The 23,864-nt window shown below is 54.4% G+C and overlaps 3 protein-coding genes across 8 annotated transcripts; all 3 read right to left on the bottom strand.

Annotated features, from left to right (window-relative positions):
- Window positions 1–461: 461 nt before the first annotated feature.
- On the bottom strand, window positions 462–12,978 carry CHRNB1 (cholinergic receptor nicotinic beta 1 subunit). Of its 3 annotated transcripts, none has more exons than XM_015118481.3 (11): window positions 12,798–12,978; window positions 12,574–12,713; window positions 11,872–11,916; window positions 11,076–11,185; window positions 10,869–10,977; window positions 10,368–10,515; window positions 8,610–8,819; window positions 3,745–3,968; window positions 2,507–2,679; window positions 2,020–2,167; window positions 462–1,189 (listed from the first exon to the last, which is right to left on the bottom strand). In XM_015118481.3, the coding sequence occupies exons 1-11, from the start codon at window positions 12,853–12,855 to the stop codon at window positions 1,049–1,051; spliced, it is 1,506 nt and encodes a 501-aa protein (XP_014973967.3). In that variant the 5' UTR covers window positions 12,856–12,978; the 3' UTR covers window positions 462–1,048. The 3 variants fall into 3 exon arrangements, with proteins under 3 accessions (XP_014973967.3, XP_077826389.1, XP_028691795.2); XM_077970263.1 differs by having other exon boundaries at window positions 3,877–3,968; window positions 12,798–12,942; XM_028835962.2 differs by lacking the exons at window positions 12,574–12,713; window positions 12,798–12,978 and adding an exon at window positions 12,360–12,429.
- A 66-nt stretch (window positions 12,979–13,044) lies between these two features.
- Window positions 13,045–19,756, bottom strand: FGF11 (fibroblast growth factor 11). 4 transcript variants are annotated; one of them, XM_001108934.5, is made up of 5 exons: window positions 18,197–19,756; window positions 16,438–16,548; window positions 16,140–16,243; window positions 15,191–15,389; window positions 13,045–14,907 (listed from the first exon to the last, which is right to left on the bottom strand). In XM_001108934.5, the coding sequence occupies exons 1-5, from the start codon at window positions 18,387–18,389 to the stop codon at window positions 14,837–14,839; spliced, it is 678 nt and encodes a 225-aa protein (XP_001108934.1). In that variant the 5' UTR covers window positions 18,390–19,756; the 3' UTR covers window positions 13,045–14,836. The 4 variants fall into 4 exon arrangements, with proteins under 4 accessions (XP_001108934.1, XP_077826322.1, XP_077826323.1 ...); XM_077970196.1 differs by having other exon boundaries at window positions 16,438–16,967; window positions 18,634–19,719; XM_077970197.1 differs by lacking the exon at window positions 18,197–19,756 and adding an exon at window positions 17,190–17,238 and having other exon boundaries at window positions 16,438–16,568.
- Window positions 19,757–20,478: 722 nt separating this feature from the next.
- Window positions 20,479–22,594, bottom strand: TMEM102 (transmembrane protein 102). The gene is made up of 3 exons (XM_077970193.1): window positions 22,321–22,594; window positions 21,916–22,148; window positions 20,479–21,808 (listed from the first exon to the last, which is right to left on the bottom strand). Exons 2-3 carry the CDS (start codon window positions 22,127–22,129, stop codon window positions 20,496–20,498), a joined length of 1,527 nt encoding a protein of 508 aa, XP_077826319.1. The 5' UTR covers window positions 22,130–22,148; window positions 22,321–22,594; the 3' UTR covers window positions 20,479–20,495.
- Window positions 22,595–23,864: the final 1,270 nt, after the last annotated feature.

Here is a 23,864-nt window from a genome sequence, read left to right as displayed (position 1 = left end):
CACTTGAACCCAGGAGGCGGAGGTTGTGGTGAGCTGAGATCACACCACTGCACTCAGCCTGGGCAACAGAGCGAGACTCTGTCTCAAAAAAATAAATAAATAAAATTAGTGAACTAGTGCAAATTTAAAACTCTGCAGGCCAAACAAAAAACACACCGTTGCAACCTCTGATACACACCGCATAGTGCTTTTTTCCCATGTTCTCATGTGATCCCCAGACAGTCCTATAGGGCACATGCTATCACTAGTTTCACTTTACAGATGTGGAAACAAGTACAGAGCAGTCTAGTGGCTTGTGTGAGCACCAAGGCTGGAACTTGAATGAAGGTCTTGAAAATGCTGCTTTTTCTCATTACCAATGCATGCTTGTAGAAATAACTTTTTTTTTTATCCTAAAGATAGTACACATTACAAAACATAATTACAAAAAGTTAAAAAGAAAATGACCACAAGACCTGACATGCAAACAATAAGCTACTTTATTTCTATTTTTATTTTTTTAGAGACAGAGTCTCACTATGTTGCCCAGGCTGGTCTCAAACTGTGGGGTTCAAGTAATCCTCCCACCTCAGCCCCCCAAGTCACTGGGATTACTGGCCTGAGCGACCATGCCCAGCTTATAAACATTATTAATTGCTGTATTTACTTCCAGAAATTTATTTCCCCTATTCAACAAATGTTAAGCACTTACTATAGGTCAGGACCTGTGCATGGCACTGGGGATGTTACAGTGAACAAGACACATTTCTTGACCTCATAAGGCTTACAATCTAGTTCCTGTTCTTTGTTCTATTTCACTGGCAACCTAGGTGTTGATACCCAAAAGAGCTTCTTCAAGATCCCAAAGAGGAAATCAGATGATAGTGCATTTCAGGTGGGTCCAAGACACCTGCCTACCCAGCCCTCAGTCCAATGCAGTCCCCAGAAACGAAATAAGAGGGCCGGATTCCTAGTGAAGGAGTTAAGAGGCAGAGAAGGATATGGCTTGACAGTATCACCAAACTCTCACTTCAACTGGTAGAGGGCCTGGGTCTCGACCTTCCAGTCTTCAAGGAAAGGGGTCTGGAGGGGGCAAGTGGTACGTGGCGTCCAGGAAAATGACTAGGGTTCCAACGCTGGTGAAGATGATGAAAGTCCACAGGAAGAGGCGGTCCACTACCATGGCCACAAACTGCCAGTCCTCCTTCAGCTGTGGGTAGGCAAAGGAAACTTCCTGAGCTCTGGGCCCAGACCCCCAGGGAAACCCTCCCATTTCCCCAACCTGTACCCGCCTGGGTCCTCCTACCACCGGTTTGAGGCAAGAGCCAGCAGCGCAATAGGAGAGCAAGACTGCAGGCAATGCATGGGCATAAAGAACCAGTAGGTAAGCAGGGGGTGGGACCAAATTAGGAAGATGTCCAATCAGAAACGAAAGCAAGGCCGGGCGCGGTGGCTCACACCTGTAATCCCAGCACTTTCGGAGGCCTAGGCGGGCGGATCCTGAGGTCAGGAGATGGAGACCATCCCGGCTAATACAGTGAAACCCCGCCTCTACTAAAAATAGCAAAAAAACCACCCCAAAACAAACAAACAAACAAACAAAAAAAACCAGCCAGGCGTGGTGGCGGGCGCCTGTAGTCCCAGCTACTCGGGAGGCTGAAGCAGGAGAATGGCGTGAACCCGGCAGGAGGAGCTTGCGGTAAGCCGAGATCGCACCACTGCACTCCAGCCTGGATGACAGAGCGAGACTGTCTAAAAAAAAAAAAATAAATAAATTAGCCGGGCGTGGTGGCGCGCGCCTGTGTCCCAGCTATTCGGGAGGCTGAGGCAGGACAATCAGCTTGAACCCGAAAGGCGGAGGTTGCAGTGAGCCGAGACCACGCCACTGCACTCCAGTCTGGGCGACAGAGTGAGAGTGTCTCAAAAAAAAAAAAAAAAAAAAAAAAAACGAAAGAAACGAAAGCGAGTGCTGGTGCGGAATTTGGGGGGTGGGGCCAAGGTCGCCTACGCCTGGCCTTGTTCCACTCCCGTTGGACATACCGCATCGTGGTCCTCCTGTTCCTGCAGCTGTCGAGCGATGTAGCTGATAGAGGAGACGACCTCCCGTAACTCCGGAGGCAGGGCCACAGCCCGGTTTGGACCATCGATAAATCGCCGCAGATCAGGGGCAGACAGTTCAGGCTGGAACCTGGAAGAGGAGTGACTGGCCACGCCCAGACGCAAAGACAGCCAATGCCAGCGACCCAGGCCCCGCTCCAGCTGCCTCCAACAACTTGCCAGTTCTCAAAACCCGAGAGTGCCCTTCACGCTCTCCCCGACAGCAGTGATCTCTCTAACCTTGTACAACTTCTTCCACCGCCTCTGTTTTAGTTCCCACCTCCCCTCAATGTGAGCAGCAGGGGTACTACAACTCCCATGATGCTCAACCACAGCATCTTCCGGGAGCATGGGCCGCTTCTTCCGCACATTCTTCTGGGAACTGTAGTTCTCCCTCTCCCTTTTATGTGGGTAATGGGCGTGGTCCTACCTGTTGGGTTTGGGGAAGAGAAAATCACTTGGCGGCTTCCGGATGAAATATTCATCTGTTCCCCGACCCCAGCCACTTCCTGGAGAAGAACAGTGAGGGGGCTCCGGCATCAGTTCTCTCTCGGGCTTGGGCCTTTTTAAACCCAGGTACGGCGGCAGTTTGTGAATGAAGATCTGCAGAGTAGAAGAGGCGTATTGGTGGGGGCTTTCATGCTTTCAGACCAGAAGGGAAACAGCCAACCACCCCACTCCACATGCCCATTCCCGCGCGTATGTGCGTGCACATTCTTCCACAAACGAGCTACGCCAGGAAATGCAGCCACACAGACCTAAGAGCTCTTTAGTGGGTTGGCCCAGTCGCGGTGGCTCTCGCCTGCAATCCCAGCACTTTGGGACGCTGAGGCGGGAGGATCACCTGAGGTCAGGAGTTCGAGACCAGCCTGGCCAACATGGTGCCACCCTCTCTCTACTAAAAATACAAAAATTAGCTTGGCGTGGTGGCGGGTGCCTATAATTCCAGCTACTCGTGAAGCTCAGAAGCTCAGGCAGGAGAATCGCTTGAACCTGGGAGATGAAGGTTGCAGTGAGCTGAGATTGTGCCATTGCGTTCCAGCCTGGGCAACAACAGCAAAACTCCGTCTCAAAAAAAAAAAAAAAAAAAAAAAAAAGCCGGGCGCGGTGGCTCAAGCCTGTAATCCCAGCACTTTGGGAGGCCGAGACGGGCGGATCACGAGGTCAGGAGATCGAGACCATCCTGGCTAACACGGTGAAACCCCGTCTCTACTAAAAAATACAAAAAACTAGCCGGGCGAGGTGGCGGGTGCCTGTAGTCCCAGCTACTCGGGAGGCTGAGGCAGGAGAATGACGTAAACCCGGGAGGCGGAGCTTGCAGTGAGCTGAGATCCGGCCACTGCACTCCAGCCTGGGCGACAGAGCGAGACTCCCTCTCAAAAAAAAAAAAAAAAAACCTCTTCAGTGGGTTGGGAGGTATCCCAACTGGAAAGAGTGGGCTTCCAATCTGATAGTACCTAACCCTAAGAATATTTCCCTGGGACCCGAGATGAGCAGTACTGATGAAGAGAGGAAGGGATCTGTGAAATGATAATGATAGGGGCCAGCTTAACTGCAACATTTCAACACCTAACAGGCTTGGGCACTTCAACACTCTACCACATAGCTGTAGTTTTCCCTATGGTCTGTAAAAGGAAAGTTGGGGTTGGAGGAGGAGATCTTTCTCACCTGACGGACCCAAAGGGGCATTTGGTGGGTGTGGGGTGAGCGGTGGTGCAGGTTGAGAACCACGACACTAAGGATGACTGAGAAGGTGACGAGGACCATGGTAAACATGAGGTACTTGATAATAATGGGTACCGATAGGGAGGTCTCAGGTACTTTGTCGGCCAGTAGCAGCAGGAACACAGTAAGGGTCAGCAGGGCAAAGATTGAGAGCCCCATCTTCTCTCCTTGGAGGGCAGAGAGAAAGAGAGAAGGATTAGACTTTGCCAGAAGGAAAGCTCTATGGCATAATCAGTGACCATGTTTCCAGGCCATTCAAAGACAGGTTTCTGCAGCCAGGCACAGTGGTTCACACCTGTAGTCCTGGCACTTTGGGAGGCCAAGGTGGGAGGAGGGATTGCTTGAGCCCAGGAGTTTCAGACCAGCCTGAGCAACATAGGGAGACCTCATCTCTGCAAAAACAAATTTGAGTCTGGGTCTTGCTCTGTCACCCAGGCTGGAGTGCAGTGGCCTGATAATGGCTCATCAAAACCTCCACCTCCCAGGCTCAAGTGGTCTTCCCACCTCAGCCTCCTGAGTAGCTGGGACTACAGGTGCATGCCACCATGCCCAGCTAATTTTTGTACTTTTTGTAGAGACAGGATTTCACCATGTTGCCCAGGCTGGTCTCGAACTCCTGAGCTCAAGTGACCCACCCACCTTGGCCTCCCAAAGTGTTGGGATTACAGACGTGAGCCACTGTGCCCAGTCTCTACAAAAAGAAAAAAAAAAAATTAGTCAGGCACAATGGCACATGCTTGTGGTCCCAACTGTTTGGGAGGCTGAGTTGGGAGGACTGTTTGAGCATGGAAGATGGAGGTTGCAGTGAGCTGTGATTGCACCACTGCATTCCAGCCTGAGCAACAGAGCAAAACTCCGTCTGAAAAAAAAAAAAAGAAAGAAACAAGCTTTTGAAAGGGCCATCTGCATGCAAATCATTCCTACATTTGTATGTCCACCCTGGACTTCTCCCCTGAATGCCAGATATATATCCATCTGCCTACTCAACCTCTCTTGGATACTTGGATGTCTAATAAATATTTCAAGCTTAACATGTCCAAAACTGAGCCGGGCGCAGTGGCTCACACCTGTAAGCCCAGCGCTTTGGGAGTCCGAAGCGGTTGGATCACCTGAGGTCAGGGGTTCGAGACCAGCCTGGCCAACATAGTGAAACCCTGTCTCTACTAAAAATACAAAAAATACAAAAAATCAGCTGGGCGTAGTCGTGGGCACCTGTAATCCCAGCTACTAGGGAGGGTGAGGCAGGAGAATCACTTGAACCTGGCAGGCAGAGGTTGCAGTGAGTCGAGATTGTACCATTGCACCCCAGCCTGGGCATCAAGAGTGAAACTCCATCTCAAAAAACAAAACTAAAAACAAAATAAAACAAAATGACCAAAACTAAATTCTCTTACTACCAAAGCTACTCCTCCCATAGTCTTCCCTATCTATTTTTAGACAGAGTCTCACTCTGTCACCCAGGCTGGAGTGCAGTGGCGTGATCGCGGCTCACTGCAACCTCTGCCTCTTGGGTTCAAACAATTCTCCTGTCTCAGCCTCCCGAGTAGCTGGTATTACAGGTGCATGCCACCACGCCTGCCTAATTTTTTGTATTTTTAGTAGAGACAGTTTCACCATGTTGGCCAAGTTGGTCTCGAACTCCTGACCTTAAGGGATCTGCCCGCCTAAGCCTCCCAAAGTGCTGGGATTACAGGCGTGAACCACCACGCCTGGCCTATACCTACTTTTAATTGCATGCAGATTAAGCAATGGATTAGGCAGAACTTTCTAGGGAAAGGGTAGTAACTTCTGTGTCATCGGGTGATTGCCATGGAAAGGGGTGGTAACTCCCAGGTGTTCCCATGGCAATGGTAAACTGACATGGCACACTTGTGGGTATGTCTTATGGAAAGCTGCATCTTCCCTGTTCCTGTTCTAGCTAGTCCTCAGTTTGATCTGGAGTCGAGTCCCACCTCCTACATCACCACCTTGCTCCAAAGCACATTACCTTAGGTCTGAATATTGTAAAGCCCTCCTAACTGATCTCTTTGCTTCATCCTTTTCTCCCATGCTGACTGTTCTCAACCGAGCAGCCCGACTGATTTTGTTAAAATATAAATCAAGATGGCCGGGCGCGGTGGCTCAAGCCTGTAATCCCAGCACTTTGGGAGGCTGAGACGGGCGGATCACGAGGTCAGGAGATCGAGACCATCCTGGCTAACACGGTGAAACCCCGTCTCTACTAAAAAATACAAAAAACTAGCCGGGCGAGGTGGCGGGCGCCTGTAGTCCCAGCTACTCGGGAGGCTGAGGCAGGAGAATGGTCTAAACCCGGGAGGTGGAGCTTGCAGTGAGCTGAGATCCGGCCACTGCACCCCAGCCTGGGCGACAGAGCAAGACTCTGTCTCAAAAAAAAAAAAAAAAAAAAAAAAAAAAATATATATATATATATATATATATATATATATATAAATCAAGCTGGACGTGGTGGTTCACGCCTGTAATCCTAGCACTTGGAGAGACCGAGGCGGGCAGATCACCTGAGGTCAGAAGTTCGAGACCAGTCCAGTCAACATGGCAAAACCCCATCTCTACTTAAAGTACAAAAATTTAGCAGGGCATGGTGGTGTGTGACTGGAATCCCAGCTACTCAGGAGGCTGAGGCAGAAGAATCACTTGAACCCAGGAGGCGGAGGCTGCAGCGAGCCGAGATCACGCCACTGCACTCCAGACTGGGCAACAAATCGGGACTACGTCTAAAAAAAGAAAGAAAGAAATATAATCAGATCATATTATTCCTCTTTCCAGAATCTTCCATTGGCTCCCCATCTCCTGCATGAAAGCAAAGGCCTTATTATGGTCTATAGGTCCTTCCCATGAGCTCCTGGACTTCATCTCCTACTGCTTTCCCCTCTGCTTACTTCATTCAGTTCCACTGGCCTCCTCTCTGTTTCTTGAGTACTCCTGACCTCAAGTGATCCGCCAGCCCCAGCCTCCCAAAGTGCTGGGATTACAGGTGTGAGCCACTGCGCCCGGCCCACTCTCCTTCTTTAGACAAAGGATTTGATGGCAGAGAGGAGGAAAACATGTTTTGAATACTAGAGTTAAGGATATCAGGTCTCTGAATCAGACTGCCACTGACCCAGGTTGGAACTGCAACATTTTCCCTCTCTAACTGTGTAATGATTTCAGGCAAATGACTTAAACTCTTTCAGCCTCTTTATCCTCCACTGTAAAATGAGAATGACAATCCGTTACTTACCTCACAGGATTGTTGTAAAGATTAGAATTAGTACATGTACCACATTAAATGAATTACCTTATAGCAAGTGTTCAAAAAAGAAAAACAAAAAACAACCCAAAACACAATGCTTACATAGAACTTACTGGGTGCCAGGCATAGTTCTACTAACTCAGTCAATCCTCAAATAATTCTATGCAGTAGGGACAATGGTTGGCCCACTTCCAGATCAGGAAACTGAGACACAGAGAGATTAAGGAATTTGGCCAGGTGTGGTGGCTCACGCCTATATCCCAGTACTTTGGGAGGCCGAGGCAGGTGGATCACCTGAGGTCAGGAGTTCGAGACAAGCCTGGCCAATATGGTGAAACCCTGTCTCTACTAAAACTACAAAAATTAGGCGGGCATGGTGGTGGGCACCTGTAATCCCAGCGACTCAGGAGGCTGAAGCAGGAGAATCGCTTGAACCCAGGAGGTGGAGGTTGCAGTGAGCCAAGATCATGCCACTGCACTCCAGCCTGGGCAACAGGGCGAAACTCTGTCTCAAAAAAAAAAAACAGATTAAGGAATTTGCCAAAAGTTATCCTATTATGCTGCCTCCTAAAGAAACGTTGGCTATTACTATTATATATTTCCCAGGGAGATAGGAGGTTAAAGGACTAGTGGGAGCCAGGCACGGTGGCTCATGCCTATAAGCCCAGTACATTGGGAGGCTGAGGAGGACAGATCGCTTGAGTTCAGGAGTTGCAGACCAGGCTGGGCAACATGGTGAAACCCCTTCTCTACCAAAAATACAAAAAAATCAGCTGGGTATGATTGTGGGTGCCTGTGGTCTCAGCTACACAGGAGGCTGAGGTGGGAGGATTGTTTGAGCCCAAGAGTTTGAGGCTGTAGCAAGCTATGATCACCCCACTGCACTCCAACCTGGGCAACAGAGCAAGACCCTGTCTCAAAAAAAAAAAAAAAAAAAAAAAGGTCAAGCACACGCCTATAATCCCAGCACTTTGGGAGGCCGAGGCGGGTGGATCATGAGGTCAAGAGATTGAGACCATCCTGGCTAACATGATGAAACCCCGTCTCTACTAAAAATACAAAAAATTAGCCAGGCGTGGTGGCGGGTGCCTGTAGTCCCAGCTACTCGGGAGGCTGAGGCAGAAGAATGGCGTGAACCTGGGAGGCGGAGCTTCCAGTGAGCCAAGATGGCACCACTGCACTCCAGCCTGGGCGACAGAGCGAGACTCCATCTCAAAAAAAAGCGGAAAAAAAATAAAGGAGTATTGGGGTTCTGACAGTGGGCAGGGGATGTTAGGAATAGGAAAAGGCAATGGGAGAGTTATCTAAGCCTGGAGGTTTGTGGTTCAGAGGAGTAAAAGCTTTATGGATTAGAGGCTAGGACTCCTATTGGGAAAGAGTCCCAGTTTCACTGAGCGGAGGAAAGGTGGCAGTCAATGGGAGGCAGAGCCTGGGTGGGATTGCTGAAGCCCAATCTATGATGCTTTGGATTGGCAGGAAAATCCTGCCTGGATTAAGGGTGACAAGGAAGAAGCTGAGCCAATGACAAAAGGGTGGGAGCCCCTTCCCCCATTACCTGCATCTGGTGGCAGGTAGAAGACGAAGATGGCCAGAAGAGTGATGAGGATGCATGGGGCGATGACGTTGACCAGGTAGAAGAGAGGCTTCCGGCGGATGATGAGGTAGAAGACGACTTCCTGGCGCTGTCCTTCCCTCCCTTCCCTAGGATCACCTGGAGGCTGGATTAGCCGAGAGGGCTTGTGGATAATCTCCCACTGGCCATTCTCTGGGGAGGAGGAGAAGGAGGGGGACACAGATATGGGAGCTGTCCTCGTTAGTGCCAAGTATGGCTTGCTCTGCCACAGCCTAGATCTGAGAGGGTTGACTTGATGAGACTAGCTGTGGACACTGGGCTGAGTAGCCCATCTCAAATAAACTTGGGCAAGTCTCAATTTCCATGTTTTTATTTATTTATTTTGAGACGGAGTTTCGCTCTTGTTGCCCAGGTTGGAGTGCAGTGACGCAATCTTGGCTCACTGCAACCTCCGCCTCCCAGGTTCAAGTGATTCTCCTGCCTCAGCCTCCCAAGTAGCTGGGATTACAGGCGTCCGCCACCACACCCGGCTAATTTTTTGTATTTTTAGTAGCGGCGGGGTTTCACCATATTGACCAGGGTTGTCTCGAACTCCTGACCTCAGGTGATCCACCCACCTTAGCCTCCCAAAATACTGAGATTAAGACGTGAGCCACTGTGCCAAGCCTATTTTGTTTTTCAAATTTTTTTTTTTTTTTTGAGATGGAGTCTCTCTCTGTTGCCCAGGCTGGAGTGCAGTGGCACCATCTTGGCTCACTGCAAGCTCCACCTCCCAGATTCACGCCATTCTCCTGCCTCAGCCTCCCGAGTAGCTGAGACTACGGGTGCCCACCACCACACTCGGCTAATTTTTTGTATTTTTAGTAGAGATGGGGTTTCACCATGTTAGCCAGGATGGTCTCAATCTCTTGACCTCATGATCCACCCACCTCGGCCTCCCAAAGTGCTGGGATTACAGGCGCGAGCCACCACACCCTGCCTTTTAAATTTTTTTTTTATTTTTTGAGACGGAGTCTCGCTCTGTCACCCAGGCTGGAGTGCAGTGGCCGGATCTCAGCTCACTGCAAGCTCCGCCTCCCGGGTTCCTGCCATTCTTCTGCCTCAGCCTCCCGAGTAGCTGGGACTACAGGCGCCCGCCACCTCGCCCGGCTAGTTTTTTGTATTTTTTAGTAGAGACGGGGTTTCACCGTGTTAGCCAGGATGGTCTCGATCTCCTGACCTTGTGATCCGCCCGTCTCGGCCTCCCAAAGTGCTGAGATTACAGGCTTGAGCCACCGCGCCCGGCCCACACCCTGCCTTTTAAAAATATTTTTGAGATGAATTTCACTCTGTCACCCAAGCTGGAGTGTGCTGGTGCCATCTCAGCTCACTGCAGCCTCCGCCTCCCCAGTTCAAGCGATTCTCCTGCCTCAGCCTCCCAAGTAACTGGGATTACAGGCGTCCGCCACCATGCACGGCTAATTTTTTGTGTTTTTAGTAGAGACGGGGTTTCACCATGTTAGTCAGGGTGGTCTCGAACTCCAGACCTCAAATGATCCGCCTGCCTCGGCTTCCCGAAGTACTGGGATTACAGGCGTGAGTCATTGCCCCCGGCAATTCCCATACTTTTAAAATGTAGATAGCCATACCCATCCTGCTGACCCCACAGGGCTGTATTGGTCATCCCTGACAGGATATTTATGAGCCTCTTAGAAGCTGGAAATCATAGAGCCCATGGATGTAGGAGCCATGCCCACTCACCAATGAAAGTCCCTTCATGAATGTGGATTTCCTGCTGCTCTTGCCCGTCAGGACCCAGGCCTGTCTGCAGGCTGACCTCCGAGCTGTCATAGGTGTAGGAACTGAACACCATAGTACAGTTCTGCCAGTCGAAGGGGAAGTAGGTGACCTGGATGGAGGGGAGAGTCACTAGAGCTGCCAGAGAATCAGTCAGCGCTGATGGAGTTTGGGAGGCTTTTGGGGAGGGCACAGGGAAGGGGAATCACGGAGGAATTGGAGGGTTATGAAGGGAAGCCATGGAGAAAATGGGGGTGGGGAGAGAGGTCACTGAGTAAGACTAGAAGCCAAAGAAAGTGTACAGAACACTCAATGGAAAATCAGGAGGGTAGACAAGAGGTGAAGGTCATGGGGATTAGATAATGGGGGAAGAATGAAGGATGGGAGTCGCTGGAGAGCCAGGATGTCTATGGAAAGGGAGGGTTTCTAAGAGCTCCTTCAGCTTCCAATGTAGAGCCGGGAAACCTGGATGCTGCAGCTGCTGCGATAGATGCCCGGGGGTTGCCAACGCACGGAGCCGTCGGAGGACGCCACGACGTTAATGTCCAGAGCCACGTCAAAATTCCCATCATTGCTGCAGAGAAGGGATCTCATCTGCAATCAGGCCCCGCGCCCGGAGGCCCCGCCCCGCGAGGCCCCGCGCCACCTCCCGGGCTTTGGAAGGTCTCCTACTTGTTCAGTAGCACCACGTCAGGGAGCCACACGGATTCCGCCGTGATGCGGAGCAAATCGATGCCGTCGTGCTCCGCAGGGTCCCAGCTCAGCCTGTAGTCAGTCCACTCCTAGTGAAGCAGAAGCTGAGGGGCTGTCCCGGGTTGGAGGCCGGGAGGGGACGAGGGATTTCCAAAGCAAGCCCAGGAAGGGAGTGCAAGGAAGGGGAGCAGGGCAGGCATAAACTGTGGGTCAAGGGGCCGGGGTTCTGGCTCTGGCTCCGCCTTCACTCGCTGGGATCCACATCAGCTAATTTCCCTTCCCCCGCACCGGGTTTCAATTTTTTACTCTGTAAAAATGAGGAGGCTGCACTAGTTAGCCTCTAAAACAGTGGTTTTCGAACTGCAGTTCGCAATCCTTTAGTGGATGGGGAATCAAATTAGTGGCCCCAAACCAGTGTTTCAAAAATTAGAATGGGCCAGGTGCAGTGGCTCATGCCTGTAATCTCAGCACTTGGGGAGATTCCCCCCCGAGGCTAGTGGATAGCTCAGGCTCCCGCGTTCAAGACCAGCCTGTGCAACATAGTGAGACCACGTCACATACACACACACACGCACACACACACACACAATTAGAATAAAAAACGCATGGGGTGCAACTCCTGTAGTAAAGTTAGGTGTTGTTTCCTCGAACTTGGCTTCAGTTGTACACGTGTTATCTAAAGTCGTGATGTAAAAAATATTCTTACTGGGCTGGATATTCAAGAAAATTGTCAAGGCAGCGGGATGCCCTTTCCCACCCTGCGGGGTCTCCATACCAGGTCTAAGTACACTTTTGTGCTCATCTCTTCATCCTTCTCGTTCTAGAAAGGAAAAATTTAAGGGGTAAAGGTGAAGTAGGGTGGAGAAAAATGAGGGGGCTGGAAGGCCAACCTCTCCTGGGAACCCCACCCCCTTTTTCTGAGCCCCATCCTCCTGAGTCCAAGTCCACATCCCAGAAGGAGCGTTAGTTTAAGACCTGCCTGTATCTCAGAAACACCCTTTCCAGCCGTCTACACTCCCAGCCTATCAACCTACCAGATTCGCTCCTGCCTAGCCCTCCGCCTTGCTCTGTCCCGGGCCCTGCCCTCAGCTCATAATCCACCCAGCCATGAATCTCCACCTGCTGCCATTTATTGACCCCTGAGCACCAAGCACCCTGGGCACTCAGGACCCATATGGCCCTACCTCGAGGTCCATCCCCCAGCCCCTGCCTCGTCCCCAGCTCCACTTTAAGGTCCGGTCACAGGTCCGTCCATCACCCTACCTGGCTCTACTCCAGGCCCGTCCACCAGCCACGGCCAGAGCTTGTCCATTTGTCTGATTTCGACCCAGTCTTCACTGAAGGCTGGTCCCTCTCAGCCTGGTCTCGTCCCAGGCCCCGCCCCCAGTTTGTCCCCGGTCCGGCCTTTCCTAAAGTCACGCCCCGCGGCTGGTCGGCTGGCCTGACCTCTTCCCCCACCCCCGCCGTGCGCCCTCACCAGGCTGATGAGTTGTGCCAGGATGAGACCAACGCTGACCCTGACACGGTCTCCCACCTCCCGCGCTGGCCGCACGGAGCTATCATAGCCAGAGAAAAGTTTCTCCCGGAGTCGGCCCTCTGCCTCCGAGCCGCGGACGCCTGGGGAAGGAGAGACTAAGTGCAGCCCTGGTGTCTGGCCACAACCGCTGGACCTGTCACTGCTCCTTCAGGGCCTACACTTACCTGGGGCGAGCGGCGCTCCCAGCGCCCCCAGCAGCATCAGCAGAGCCCCTGGGGTCATAGCCTGGCGGCTCGCTCAGTGACTTCGCTCCGAGAGCCACTGGGACCGCCAGCACAGGGGAAGTGACGAGGAGCCCGGGAATGTGCACCTGTTGCTGGGGGCAGCCGCCAGCCCACCCGCCCCGCCCCTGGGACTTGATCCTGCCTCGAGCAACTGCCAAGCCCGCCACCAACAGATGACAGACAGCACTTTAGTTGTATACATCGTCTTTAATTGAGAAAGCGTGGAGTGGAGACCCGATCCCCTGGGAGCAGTCCCAGGAGTTGGGTGGAGCCTGAGCGGGGTTTGTGTGGGTGAGGGGACATCTACTCCTCTTGCAACAAGCCGGAAGTAGAACAGCCTAAGGAAAAGTGACCTGCCTTGGAGCCCTAGTCCCTCCCTTAGGGCCCCCTCAGCCTACCCTATCCAAATCTGAGGCTATGGGAGTCTCCCTCCTAGTTCACTAGCAGGTTCCCAGTTTTTTCCAGGCTGCCCCTAGCGCTCCATGTTTTTCTGAAAAAATCTAGACGGGCCCTTTTTGGGTATCTAAAGCTCAGCTAAGGTTCTAAGCTGTAAGGTAAAGCAAGTTCTATCCCATTAGAAGCTGTCGGGGCATATGAGGTCTGGAGTGCAAGAGGCCTTCACCCTCCTTGGCCTGACCTATAGGGGAGAAGGGTGAGACTTATTGCTGAATTGGGGTCTCCTCACTGGGAGGGTCGAGGCTGTATCCATTTGTCCTTCTTATTCAGGACACATTACTTTAAGGACCTCAGCTTTAAAGGGGGCCTGGAAGGAATTCCTGCTGAGGTAGCTAAGTGTTCGTATCCACCCCACACAGATGCAGGTTCAATCATGTCATCACTTTGACCCCTCCCCCATCCCAGCTTCCCTACTACGAGCCAGGGATCTTTCCAAAATTCCTCAGCCCTTCTCCAGACTCTGTCTCCCTGGCACGACCTCAGCTGGGTTGAAGTAGCTAGAAATTGCATGTAAAAATAAGCTTAGCATTCTATATGGAAGAATCATATTTTTAGAGAATTATCTAGGAAAAACAAGAAGTGGTTCTTGATTCATCCAGAACTGTTTTTATGAATCATAGCTGGGTCTTTTCCAGAACTCATCCGTAATAGGTATCACTCAAGAAGGGGGGAGGGTGGGGCTAGAACTTACTGAGAGCAATAATACGGCTATACAGGCCCCAGCTCCATCCTGGGTAAAAGGGCTGAGAGTCATGTTCTGTGTCCTAGATCTGGGATTCAGGAGGAAGTATGGCTCCATAAAGCTCTAGAATTGGGTGTCTCTGGGATAAGAAGGTTAAACCCGTGGTCATCTGAGACTGGTTCCAGTTCAGGCCAAGGCCAACAGCTAGACAAGGCTCAAATCTAGCCTCTTTCTACTTAGAAACCAGGGATCCATCTGAGTCACGGACAGAAGCCTGATGGATCCAGAGCAAAGGCTGGCAGCATGCCTGGGTTCCAGCACAGAGCCCTGGTGCAGAAGTGGCCCTGGCTAGGGTGTCCGGTGTTCCAGAATGTGTCCAGACCAAGGCAGAATGTAGAGTAGGGAAAGAAGGACACATGAATCCTGAGCTTCAGTAAATCTAGAAATGGCTCAGTGGCAACGAAAATGGGCACGGGACTCCAGGAACTGGCTGAGCCGGGGTGGGAAATGTTTATGCCCTGGCTGTCCATTTGGGAACTCCCAGTGCCATCTCAGGAAAAGGCATGGGGTTGTGTGAGTGTGGAAAGAAAGAAGTGATCAGCCAGGACCATCTTCAGACATCCCCCTCTCTGACTCCCTCCTAGGCCCAAGGATCTAAGGGTCGCAGCAGCCTCGGAAGTCACAGCCAGCCCCTAGGCTCCCTCACGGTAGAGCACCTGGTGGGACCTGGCTGCTCAGGGCATGTGTGTGGCAGCAAGGGTGACAGCAGGACTGGGAGACAGGTTGTGGTGGTGGCTGGCTCACTGGGAGTGCAGGGAACCTCCAGTCCAGGGACTACATTTCAGGGGGCAGGGGGACTGGAAGGGGAGGCCTCAGGGACACTGTGGAGAGAAGGCTCCCGGTACATGGCCACTGTGAAGGGGAGAAAAAGAGGAGCAGGGAAGGAGAGTTAGGCACAGAGGGACCAGGCAGAATCAGTGCTCTGAAAGGGCTCCCTTCCCGTACATTCACCCTCCCAGAACCCCAACCCACAGGAGGAGAGCACCCCAAACCCCCAAAGGGCAAAGCTTTCCTGGCTTGATCTGTCATAACAGGGTCCTCTTATCACTTGTAGCCTGAGCTGTCGGCCCCTAAATGTCCATATCAAGGTCAATACCCTCTCCTGTGGTCCTCATTTTCTTGAGTCTATACCCACCCTCCATGAGCTTAGGCAGAAAGTGGGCGGCTGCCTTGGTCTTCTTAACTCGGTTTCCCTTCATGACCTGGCCCTCCTTGTCCAGGCCGAGGTACCAGGCCCGGCCAGAACGACGCTGGCGGTAGAGAGCAGAGGCGTACAGGACGTAGTAATTCTCAAAGACACACTCCTTAAAGCGACACTCAGCTGTGAAATGCGGCTAAGGAGACAAAGACCCAGAAAGGCACACAAAGACAGAGAGATAAAAAGACACATCACTGGGCAGGAGGGAGCTCATGGAAAGCACAAGCCAGGATAGATAGATATAATCCATATGCTTTTTGGGGGAGGGGGAGGGCAACTTCTGAGTCCTTGTAGGACCTGGGAGCAAAGGGAGGACAAGGAAGAGGCCTGGTGGGCCCTTGAGGGCTAAGAACTAGGCTCTGGGCCAAGCGCAGTGGCTCATGCCTGTAATCCCAACACTTTGGCAGGCTGAGGCGGGTGGATCAGCTGAGGTCAGGAGTTCGAGACCAGCCTGGCCAATATAGCAAGACCCTGTTACTATTTAAAAAAAAAAAAAAAAGAACTAGACTTTTAGGGGTCTTGGAATAAGATTCCTTCTCTCCACTGTATTCCCAATTTCTCACTATCCCCTATCCTGGATGACTCTAGGGAAGTGAGTAATGACAAAATCTGGAGGAGATGGGATGAGTAGGGGCCCTAAAAGGCAGAAAGAGTTGGACATTCAAAGAGCCTGGGGCTGTGTTGGGGGTGTGCAAGGAGTGGGCATTGGAGAGACCCTAGAGGAGTTGGTCCGGAATGGGCAGTGATGACAGGCCATCAGCAAAAGCTGGAGGGAGGAGTCCCAGGCAAAATGTCTGTAGTTGAGGAAGACTGTCATTCCCTCAAGGGATAAATTGAGGAAGGGGAGTTCCCGGTATTCCCCAGCCACTCAGCCTCATTGTCTCACCGAACTATAGAGCAGTCCCTCAGCATTCATGGCCATGTAGTGACCCAGCTTGGCGCTCTGGATGGTGACCACACGGAGGCCTACAGGGATCAGGTTGAAGTGGGCTGGGGGTGGAGAGAGGGAACATCAATACCCAGGCCTCTGACCCTCACCTGAGCTCCCCTCATCCCAGCTCCGCATTTTCCCTTAGGGGTCAGGAAGACGGACCAATGGCAACAGAAGCTGAAGAGGGAATAGGATTGTCATCTGCTGTCCCCATTCTCCCCCTTCCCACCCGGCGGCCAGCTTCCCCTCTCACTGAAGGAGCTGGTATCCTCTGGGGTGCCCTGGATACTTCCGTCGGGATTCGCCTGGAGGTAGAAACCCTGGCGGCAGAACAGTTTGGTGACGATGCCTTTGAGCTGAGGCTCTGGAGAGAGAGACATTCATCTTTGAAAATGACATCTCTGTTCCCAGAAACATTCCTACACTTGGCAGGATCAGAGGATGAAAGGAGAATGACAGGAAGGAAGAGGGTCCCAGGGCCCCAGCTCTCTTACCCTCCAAGCACGCTCTCTCCCACCTCCCTTTCACTCCTGGGAAAGCTGATGTGGGTCCCTTCTGCTTCCTATAACCAGGAGCTTTCAGTGTAATTTATTGAAATTTATTTAAATGGCTTAATTCCTACCCTACAGCTTAACCAGAAGCGGGGAGGAGTGGGGGAGGAGGGAGGGGAGAGATATATCAAAAGGCAGGGACAGAGGGAGACCAGCAGGGGTACCGAAGGGGCAGTGTGTTTGCGAAGGTGGGGGACAGTGGCAGCAGCAAATTGACCACAGGGTAGGGGCTCTCCCTCAGGGGTGGGGGTGGGACTGGGCCTGACGCTGACTCAGCACCTGCTGCGGCTGCCGCTAGCTTGGCGAGAGCCTTGCCTTGGCCCGGTGCCGGTCTGTCTGACACTGACCCGTCTGTCTGTCTGTCTGTCTGCTGGCTCGCGGGGGCCCAGCTCTCCCTGAGGCTCAGCCTCTCCCCTTCGGCCAGGTAACCCGCCTGGGGTAAGGGGGACATCACCAAGGATATGGGGGGTGGGAGCTGAGGAGATGGAAAGGCAGGCTGAGTCACGTGGGGGCCCGGTCCCACTCAGAGGGTGGGCTGCGGATTGTACCACTATGGGCAGCCGGTGGCGCGGGGAGGAGGGCGCGAGGGGGCTACCCTTAAGGGAGTTGGGAGCGGGCGGGAGCAGGGCCAGAGGGACTCCCTGACTGTCGCACCTGGACGGGGACCACACTCTAACTCTCAGAACTCTCCTCCCCCATCGCTTGCTCTCTGCCGACTTCCCTGTCCCCCCTTGTAGGTGGTACGACCCCCAAGAGTCTGCGCCCATCTCTAGCCGTGAACTGTGTCTGAGTTCCTCCCAGCGTAGGGTCCCCTGAGCCTACGGGACCCGATTTCGGAGTGGCGCGGGGGTTATGGGAGGGGGTGCCCAGCTCCGTTCTTGAAGCGCAGGTCACGGGAGGAGGGCGCATAGAGGGCTGGCTGGCGAGGTAGCTGCAAGGACACCCGAGGGAGAGCTGGGGAGATTGGCTCGGAGCCAGAAGAGCTCGACCAGGAGGAACCGAGCCCAGGCGTGGAGGAGCGGGAGAACCGGGGCGGGCAGGGGCTGGGGGGGCGTGCTGCTGGAGCTGCAGAAACCCTTGGGGTGACCCAGGCATCTGGAAACCCCCAGGCCTCTCCGCTCCAGATTGAAAGAATCGCGAGAACCTGCACGTAGGCGGAGGACGATGGGGGTGGGGACTGCTGTGTTGGGAAGGGGGGACAAGCAGGAACTGCGAGGCTTTCGGGGATACAGACTTAGCCCCTCAAGCCTTCCCCTTGACCTCGAAAATAAGGAGACTCCGGGTTATGGACTAAAGAGAAGGGAAACTGAGGCACAGTCTGGCAGGGACTTTGTAGTCCTGGCCCACCCCCTTCCACTTTCGAGGAGCCCCTCAGCCGGGCCCTATCCTTCAGAGTCCCTGGCCTCAATCTCCCAGGCAGAGAAACCTCTGGCCGGGAGACCCCGCCCCAGCCGCACTCACCCGGGCCGCGGTCCGGCCGCGCGGGCCGCCCCCCGCACAGTCGCACCTTGGACAGCAGGATGAGGAGCTGCTTCTGGCAAAGGGACTTGGTGCCGCGGGGACACACCCGCCGCTGTGCCGACACCGGCCGGCTGCCCCCGGGCTCGCGGACCTCCCGCTTCTGCCGGATCAGGCTACTGGCCAGCGCCGCCATGGCGCCCCGGGAGGAGACACCCCCAAACCGGCCAGCGCCAGGAGCGCGCTGGGCTCCAGCCCGCTCACTAGGGCATGCTCTTGACGCTCAGGCCCCGACTCGCTGCCCCACCCACAGGACCTGAGGATAAGCCCCAGAACCCCCCACCCCACGTACACCCCTCCACAGCAGCCAGTTGCCACCCGTGGGCCCAGTGCTGGCTCCACCGGATCCAGCAGCCTATGTACTCCTCAGTGGATCCCACCCTCGAGTTTTGCCTCCTACTGAAAATGTCCCCTTTCCCTCCTCTCCAGTGTCTGTCCCCACTTCACCTATCCCAAAACCAAGACCCCCCAAATTTCCAAGACGTGGTTAAAATATCTCCAGGCACCTTTCCACTGTATTTGGGGGCACACTTCTACCAAATCCACTCTTGTAATCTACAGGGTGTGGGACTTTAGCTTTGGGGATATTCGCTCATCCCACCCCTACCGGGGCACTGCCAATGTCAGGAAGGAACCCAACCTTGGTGTTTTTTCCTTTGCTACACTCTAAATGGAGGGGATCCCCCACTTTTTTCACTGAAATCTCCCCAAAATATGTCTCAGAGTATCCAGGTTGCCCAGATTCAGTAAGACGGGGCTCCCAGACCCTCTGGCTGGATAACAGCTTTTTCACCAAGTCACCCCCATGTCTAGTAGCATAGAATTCTAGCGGCCAAGACCGTTTCTTCACCTTCACACCCTCCGCTCCTTTTGAAGTCACCTCCAAATCCACCCTTCCTAGTGGATACACCACGTAGTTGTCTGGAGGGCCTTCCACCACCTCAAAATGAGGAGCATCCGTGTTTGCTTTTTTTTTCTCCCCTGGCTGCCCCTTAAATTTTCTTGGGGACAGCTGGTGCTGTTTAGATCCCACGCCCTCCAATCTAACCAGCCCCCCGAGAGAGGAGTGCACCCACGTTGTCACCAGTCCCCAAATGTGAACAGGCCCCCCACAAGTCAGAGCGGATCACAGCTTCCTGCGACAGGGCTTCCTCGTCCTCCCCGGGATTGCCTATAGCACCCCCTCTTCCTTTCCCCGACGCCCCTCAACCTGTCCTGTCCTGTTGATCCGGCGACGGGTGGCGCTGGCTTCGGCTCCAGGCTCCTCCCTCCCTGTCCCCCGCAAACGGAGCTTCCCCCCACGCCCGGCTAGGCGTCCCGGACCCTGGGGAAGGAGTGAGGGTGTCTCTGCAGAGCTCCCCGGTCCGGCGAAGTCAGAGCACTGGGCCGGTGGCTGGACCAGGCAGAGCGGCGGCAGCGGCGGCAGCGGCAGCGGCTGTGGGAAGCTGAGGCGGCGGCGGCGGCGACAGCAGTTCCCCCTCCTCGGAGAGCCGGCCCGGGGGCGGGGCAGGGGGCGGAGACGCTGGGAAATAGGAGGGTGAAGCCGGGCAGGAGGAACCCCGGGGTTCCTTGGAGGTAGAGAGCGCGGACTGTGTCTTACAAGCAGGCAAAGCCGAGGCAAGGCCGCACGTCTCAGCCTTCAGAGAAGGAGGGACAAGAAGGCCTCCCGAACGCACCTCTGGATAGGAAGGAGAGGTTGGGCCCAAGGGAGATGGAATGGCGGACGCTGGGAGAATGGAAAGGGACCCTACTAGCCGGGATGTTAGCGAGGACAGAACAGCACGAGGAAAGTGGGGGAAGAACTGGAGAGATGGAGGAGGGGTAGTGGTGAGATCCAGCCTCGGGCGAAATCCGGCCTCCTTCATATCTCTGCCTTTGTGTGTGAGCCAAATTGATCAGACCCTGGTCTCCATAACTCCTTTCCGCGTTTGGTCAGCAAACATGTTTCTCCCATTTCTATTGACCCTTAAGAGAAATGACCAAAAGAACTGGGGACAGACGGTTTCTGGAAGCTGCCCCTGGGCGGAGTGCTGGCCACAGAAGTGTAGAGTAGCGAGGCTGGAATGGGGCAACTTGTGCCGGGGCAGGCGGGTGGTCCTAGAGGAGGAACCAACAGGGAGGCCTTCCAGAAGGGGGGCTTCAGGCCCAGGGCACACAGTCAGTCCCCCAGGCGAGGGGCGAGCTGTGCCCCCCACGTCTCGCTCGCCCACAGAGGCACTTTCCACTGGTAGGAACAGCATCTTTAATGGGCCCCGCCCCCCACGCCGGCCAAACCGCCCCCTTTGCGGGCCACCTTGGCCTCCTCCACCGCGGCACGGAGGGCCCGGGCAGGGTCCCCGCGGAGCCGGACCAATTCTCCGAGCAGCGCAGCGGAGCCGTCCCCGGTACGGAGCTCTCGGCCGTTCAGAAAATAGTGAGGCAAAGTCCCAGCCTCGAGCACTCGGCCCAGCTCGTCTAGCAGCCCGAGGCAGCAGGCGCCCGCATTTTCTGGCCGCGCCAGGTAGAGCGCGGGCAGCCGCTCGCACGCCCAGTACAGCAGCGTCCGCAGGAGGTAGGGCGCCGCTGCCCGGGTCCCGGCCACCAGCGGGCGCAGTAGCGCCTGGGCCGCCGCGTGCGCCTGTAGCAGCGGCGCTGGTATGCGCGCTTTGAGCGCCAGCTCCTGGCGGGCGAAACAGAGCTGCCAGGCGGAGGCGCACGGTCGCTCGGTGCCGCCACCGGGCACCAGGTAGAAGGAAGCTGACTCAGAGGCCAGAGGACCAGCCCATGAGTGGCTCCGAGCCCCCTCGGGCCAGCCGGCCACGGATACCACTGGGATCAGGTCGAAGAGCAGGAGGCGGCGAGGGGGATCAGGAGTAGCCAGAAGGACGGTGGTGAAACCCGCGTGGCGAGCTGCGTGCACCAGACGCGGAGCACCCGGGACAGGGATCAGAGACTCGGCGACGGCCGCCAGCGTAGCAAAGAACCAGGTAGCCACCTGGGAGGGACATAATGTGGGCCACGCTTCCCGAGCCTCCGACGGCTTTGGGACTGGGCTTTCGACGTCTGCCTTGGTGACGTCACTACTCAGTGTTTTCAAAGGCGCGCTAGAGCCAAGGTCGACGACGTCATACTGAGGCAACTCGGACGATGAAACGTCACTAGGTGATTTTTCCAAAGACACTGGCGCCTCGTGCTCAGTGACGTAGCTGTGCGGCTGGTCTACAGAGCTTTGCCAGTCCTTGGAACTTTCTTCGATCTCCGTTCGGTGGATCGAATCACGTGCTCCTGGGACTGGGGGTCCTAAGCAATCCTGCCACATCTCCCGGATAGGGGTTCCGCACACCAGCTCTGGGAGGCAGACCTGTGCGTAACAGGATTCCAGGTCCAGTTGCACTTCAGTGCCGTCCAGTGAAAACATGGGCACTAGGAGTGTGAAGCCGGCATCGTAGTGAGGTCCTCGGGCGTAGGGACCCAGGGGTGCATGCCCCAGATCCAGGGAGCCCTCGCGAATCCCACCACGAAGCAGCAAGAGCTCTGCCTGGGGAGGAAAGCGAGGGTCCCGGCGGTGAACTAGACCTAAAAAATGGAACGGATCGTGAGGGTGTCGCCCAAAGCCGGGGCGGGGGCGGGGGCGTAGTGAGGCTGAGAGCTGTGAGCTCCCAAAGGCAAGTAGGGTTACTTACCAAGCAAAGAGAAGACAAAGTCCTTGGCCCGGAGGAGATCGGCTCCGGGCTTGGGCCCGTCACTCCAGCTCTCCTGCACACCCAGCTCCTGGATCAGCTGCGTCAATTCCTGCAGCTGTGCCCCGGAGCAGAAGTCGATGTCCGTGAGCGGCCGAGCTGGGGCCGGGGGCGGCGGGCCCCACCAGGGGGCACTCCCCCAGACCGCGGAAGCCATGCGGTTCTATCGTTTCGGGCTAGGGAAAGCACGGAAGGGAGGTGGCCTAGACGGGCCTTTCCTTTGCTGCCAAAAAGTCGTCCCCGTTCTTCCCTCTTTCTGAAGCAGAGCGAGTGCCCCAGACACAAGCTACAAATGGGTCTGTAGATGATGGATTCCAAATTTAGTCCTCAAAATGAACAAATAAATACCTCCTCTATCCTGGCCCTTTTCTCATATGCAGTTCCCCGCCCGCATGAACTGGTTCACCGAACTCAGCAGGTAGAAAGTAACTGTTGCGCCTCCCACGGAATGCAGTAGCCAGGCTCCGCCGCCGCCCCTTGTCTACCTCCCTTTACCTCTTTTGGAAGAGGCTTATTGGTCAGCGGCTTCCCCCTTATGGGAAGCAGTAAGGGTGGGGAGGAGAAATAGATTCAACAGGTTACTTCTTCCTGATGCCCACGTGGCCACGCCCCTACATTTTCGGCCACGCCCCTTTCTGGAGGCTGTCGGGGTGGTTTCTGCCAGGTCGGGTCGCCAGTCAGAGCTCAGTCACTCCTTTAGCCCTGCTGAGATCCCGCGTTATCCTGGGAGTTGTAGTTTCCCGCTCTACTAGGGCGTAGGAGCCACGCCCCCACATCCTTTCCTGTTGGGCTGAAGTAGTGCCTGATGGAAGTTGTAGTTCCTTTGGAGATAGATTATTCTGTCTCTTTTCATGCCCATGTCAACCCCACTCAAACATTCCTTGGGGTTTGAGACCGGTAATAGGATGGCTCTGAGTCGCAAACAATAATGAAGGATGGGCCGGGTGTGGTGGTTCACACCTGTAATCCCAGCACTTTGGCAGACTGAGGCAGGTGGATCACCTGAGGTCAGGAGTTCAAGGCCAGCCTGGCCAACGTGGCGAAACTCTGTCTCTACTAAAAATACAAAAAAGCCGGGCGTGGTGGTGGATGCCTGTAATCCCAGCTACTCGGGAGGCTGAGGCAGGAGAATCACTTGAACCCAGGAGGCAGAGGGTGCAGTGAGCTGAGATCGTGCCATTGCACTCCGGCCTGGGTGATAAGAGCAAAACTCCATCTCAAAAAAAAAAAAAAGTAATGAAGGACATACCCTAGGGCCTGGGGAGAGATAGGGACCCCTGCATCCCTGTGTGACACAGGAACCCTGGTCACTTAGATCTACTAGAGTTCTTCCATGTAATTATAACTTCCTCATTTTGGGGATGAGGAGAGTACCGCCTAGAAAGGTTGCACAGCTGAGCCAGGGAGGTGCTGGAAAGGGGTTCCCTGACTGGGTGGGGTGGGGGGTGCATCTTGGAATCCCAAAGGTGGTAGTGTTAGGCAGGAGCACACAGATCGTGACCCAGAAATGGACCTTTGACTCATAGAAGAGACATACATGTTAGTGATGCCCACCTCAGGTCACTGCTACCTGAGTCATGGCAGGGATCTCAAAGTCTTGTTTTGTTTTGTTTTTGAGACAGAGTCTCACACTGTCACCCAGACTGGAGTGCTGTGGCGTGATCTCCACTCACTGCAACCTCTGCCTCCCGGGTTCAAGCGATTCTCCTGCCTCAGCTTCCTGAGTAGCTGGGACTACAGGTGCTTGCCACCACACCTGGCTAATTTTTTGTATTTTTAGTAGAGACAGAGTTTCACCATGTTGGCCAGGCTGGTCTTGAACTCCTGACCTCAGATGATCCTCCCGCCTCAGCCTCCCAAAGTGCTAGGATAACAGGCATGAGCCACCGTGC

The sequence above is a fragment of the Macaca mulatta genome, chromosome 16 (assembly GCF_049350105.2).
Source record: "Macaca mulatta isolate MMU2019108-1 chromosome 16, T2T-MMU8v2.0, whole genome shotgun sequence".
Classification (NCBI taxonomy): Eukaryota; Metazoa; Chordata; class Mammalia; order Primates; family Cercopithecidae; genus Macaca; species Macaca mulatta.
The sequence above is the reverse complement of the archived record's forward strand: the minus strand, read 5'-3'. Positions and strand labels throughout refer to the sequence as shown.

Coding starts and splice junctions, on each gene's coding strand:
- CHRNB1 (XM_015118481.3), bottom strand. CDS start 12,855: ATGACCCCAGGGGCTCTGCTGATGCTGCTGGGGGCGCTGGGAGCGCCG. Junction 11,186..11,871: donor CAAAAGTGTACTTAGACCTG/GTATGGAGACCC, acceptor CTGCTTCACTAG/GAGTGGACTGACTACAGGCT. Junction 8,820..10,367: donor TCATGAAGGGACTTTCATTG/GTGAGTGGGCAT, acceptor CCTCCTCCCCAG/AGAATGGCCAGTGGGAGATT.
- FGF11 (XM_001108934.5), bottom strand. CDS start 18,389: ATGGCGGCGCTGGCCAGTAGCCTGATCCGGCAGAAGCGGGAGGTCCGC. Junction 16,244..16,437: donor AGAGGATACCAGCTCCTTCA/GTGAGAGGGGAA, acceptor CTCCACCCCCAG/CCCACTTCAACCTGATCCCT. Junction 14,908..15,190: donor TCTGCCTAAGCTCATGGAGG/GTGGGTATAGAC, acceptor TCCCCTTCACAG/TGGCCATGTACCGGGAGCCT.
- TMEM102 (XM_077970193.1), bottom strand. CDS start 22,129: ATGGCTTCCGCGGTCTGGGGGAGTGCCCCCTGGTGGGGCCCGCCGCCC. Junction 21,809..21,915: donor CTTTGTCTTCTCTTTGCTTG/GTAAGTAACCCT, acceptor TCCATTTTTTAG/GTCTAGTTCACCGCCGGGAC.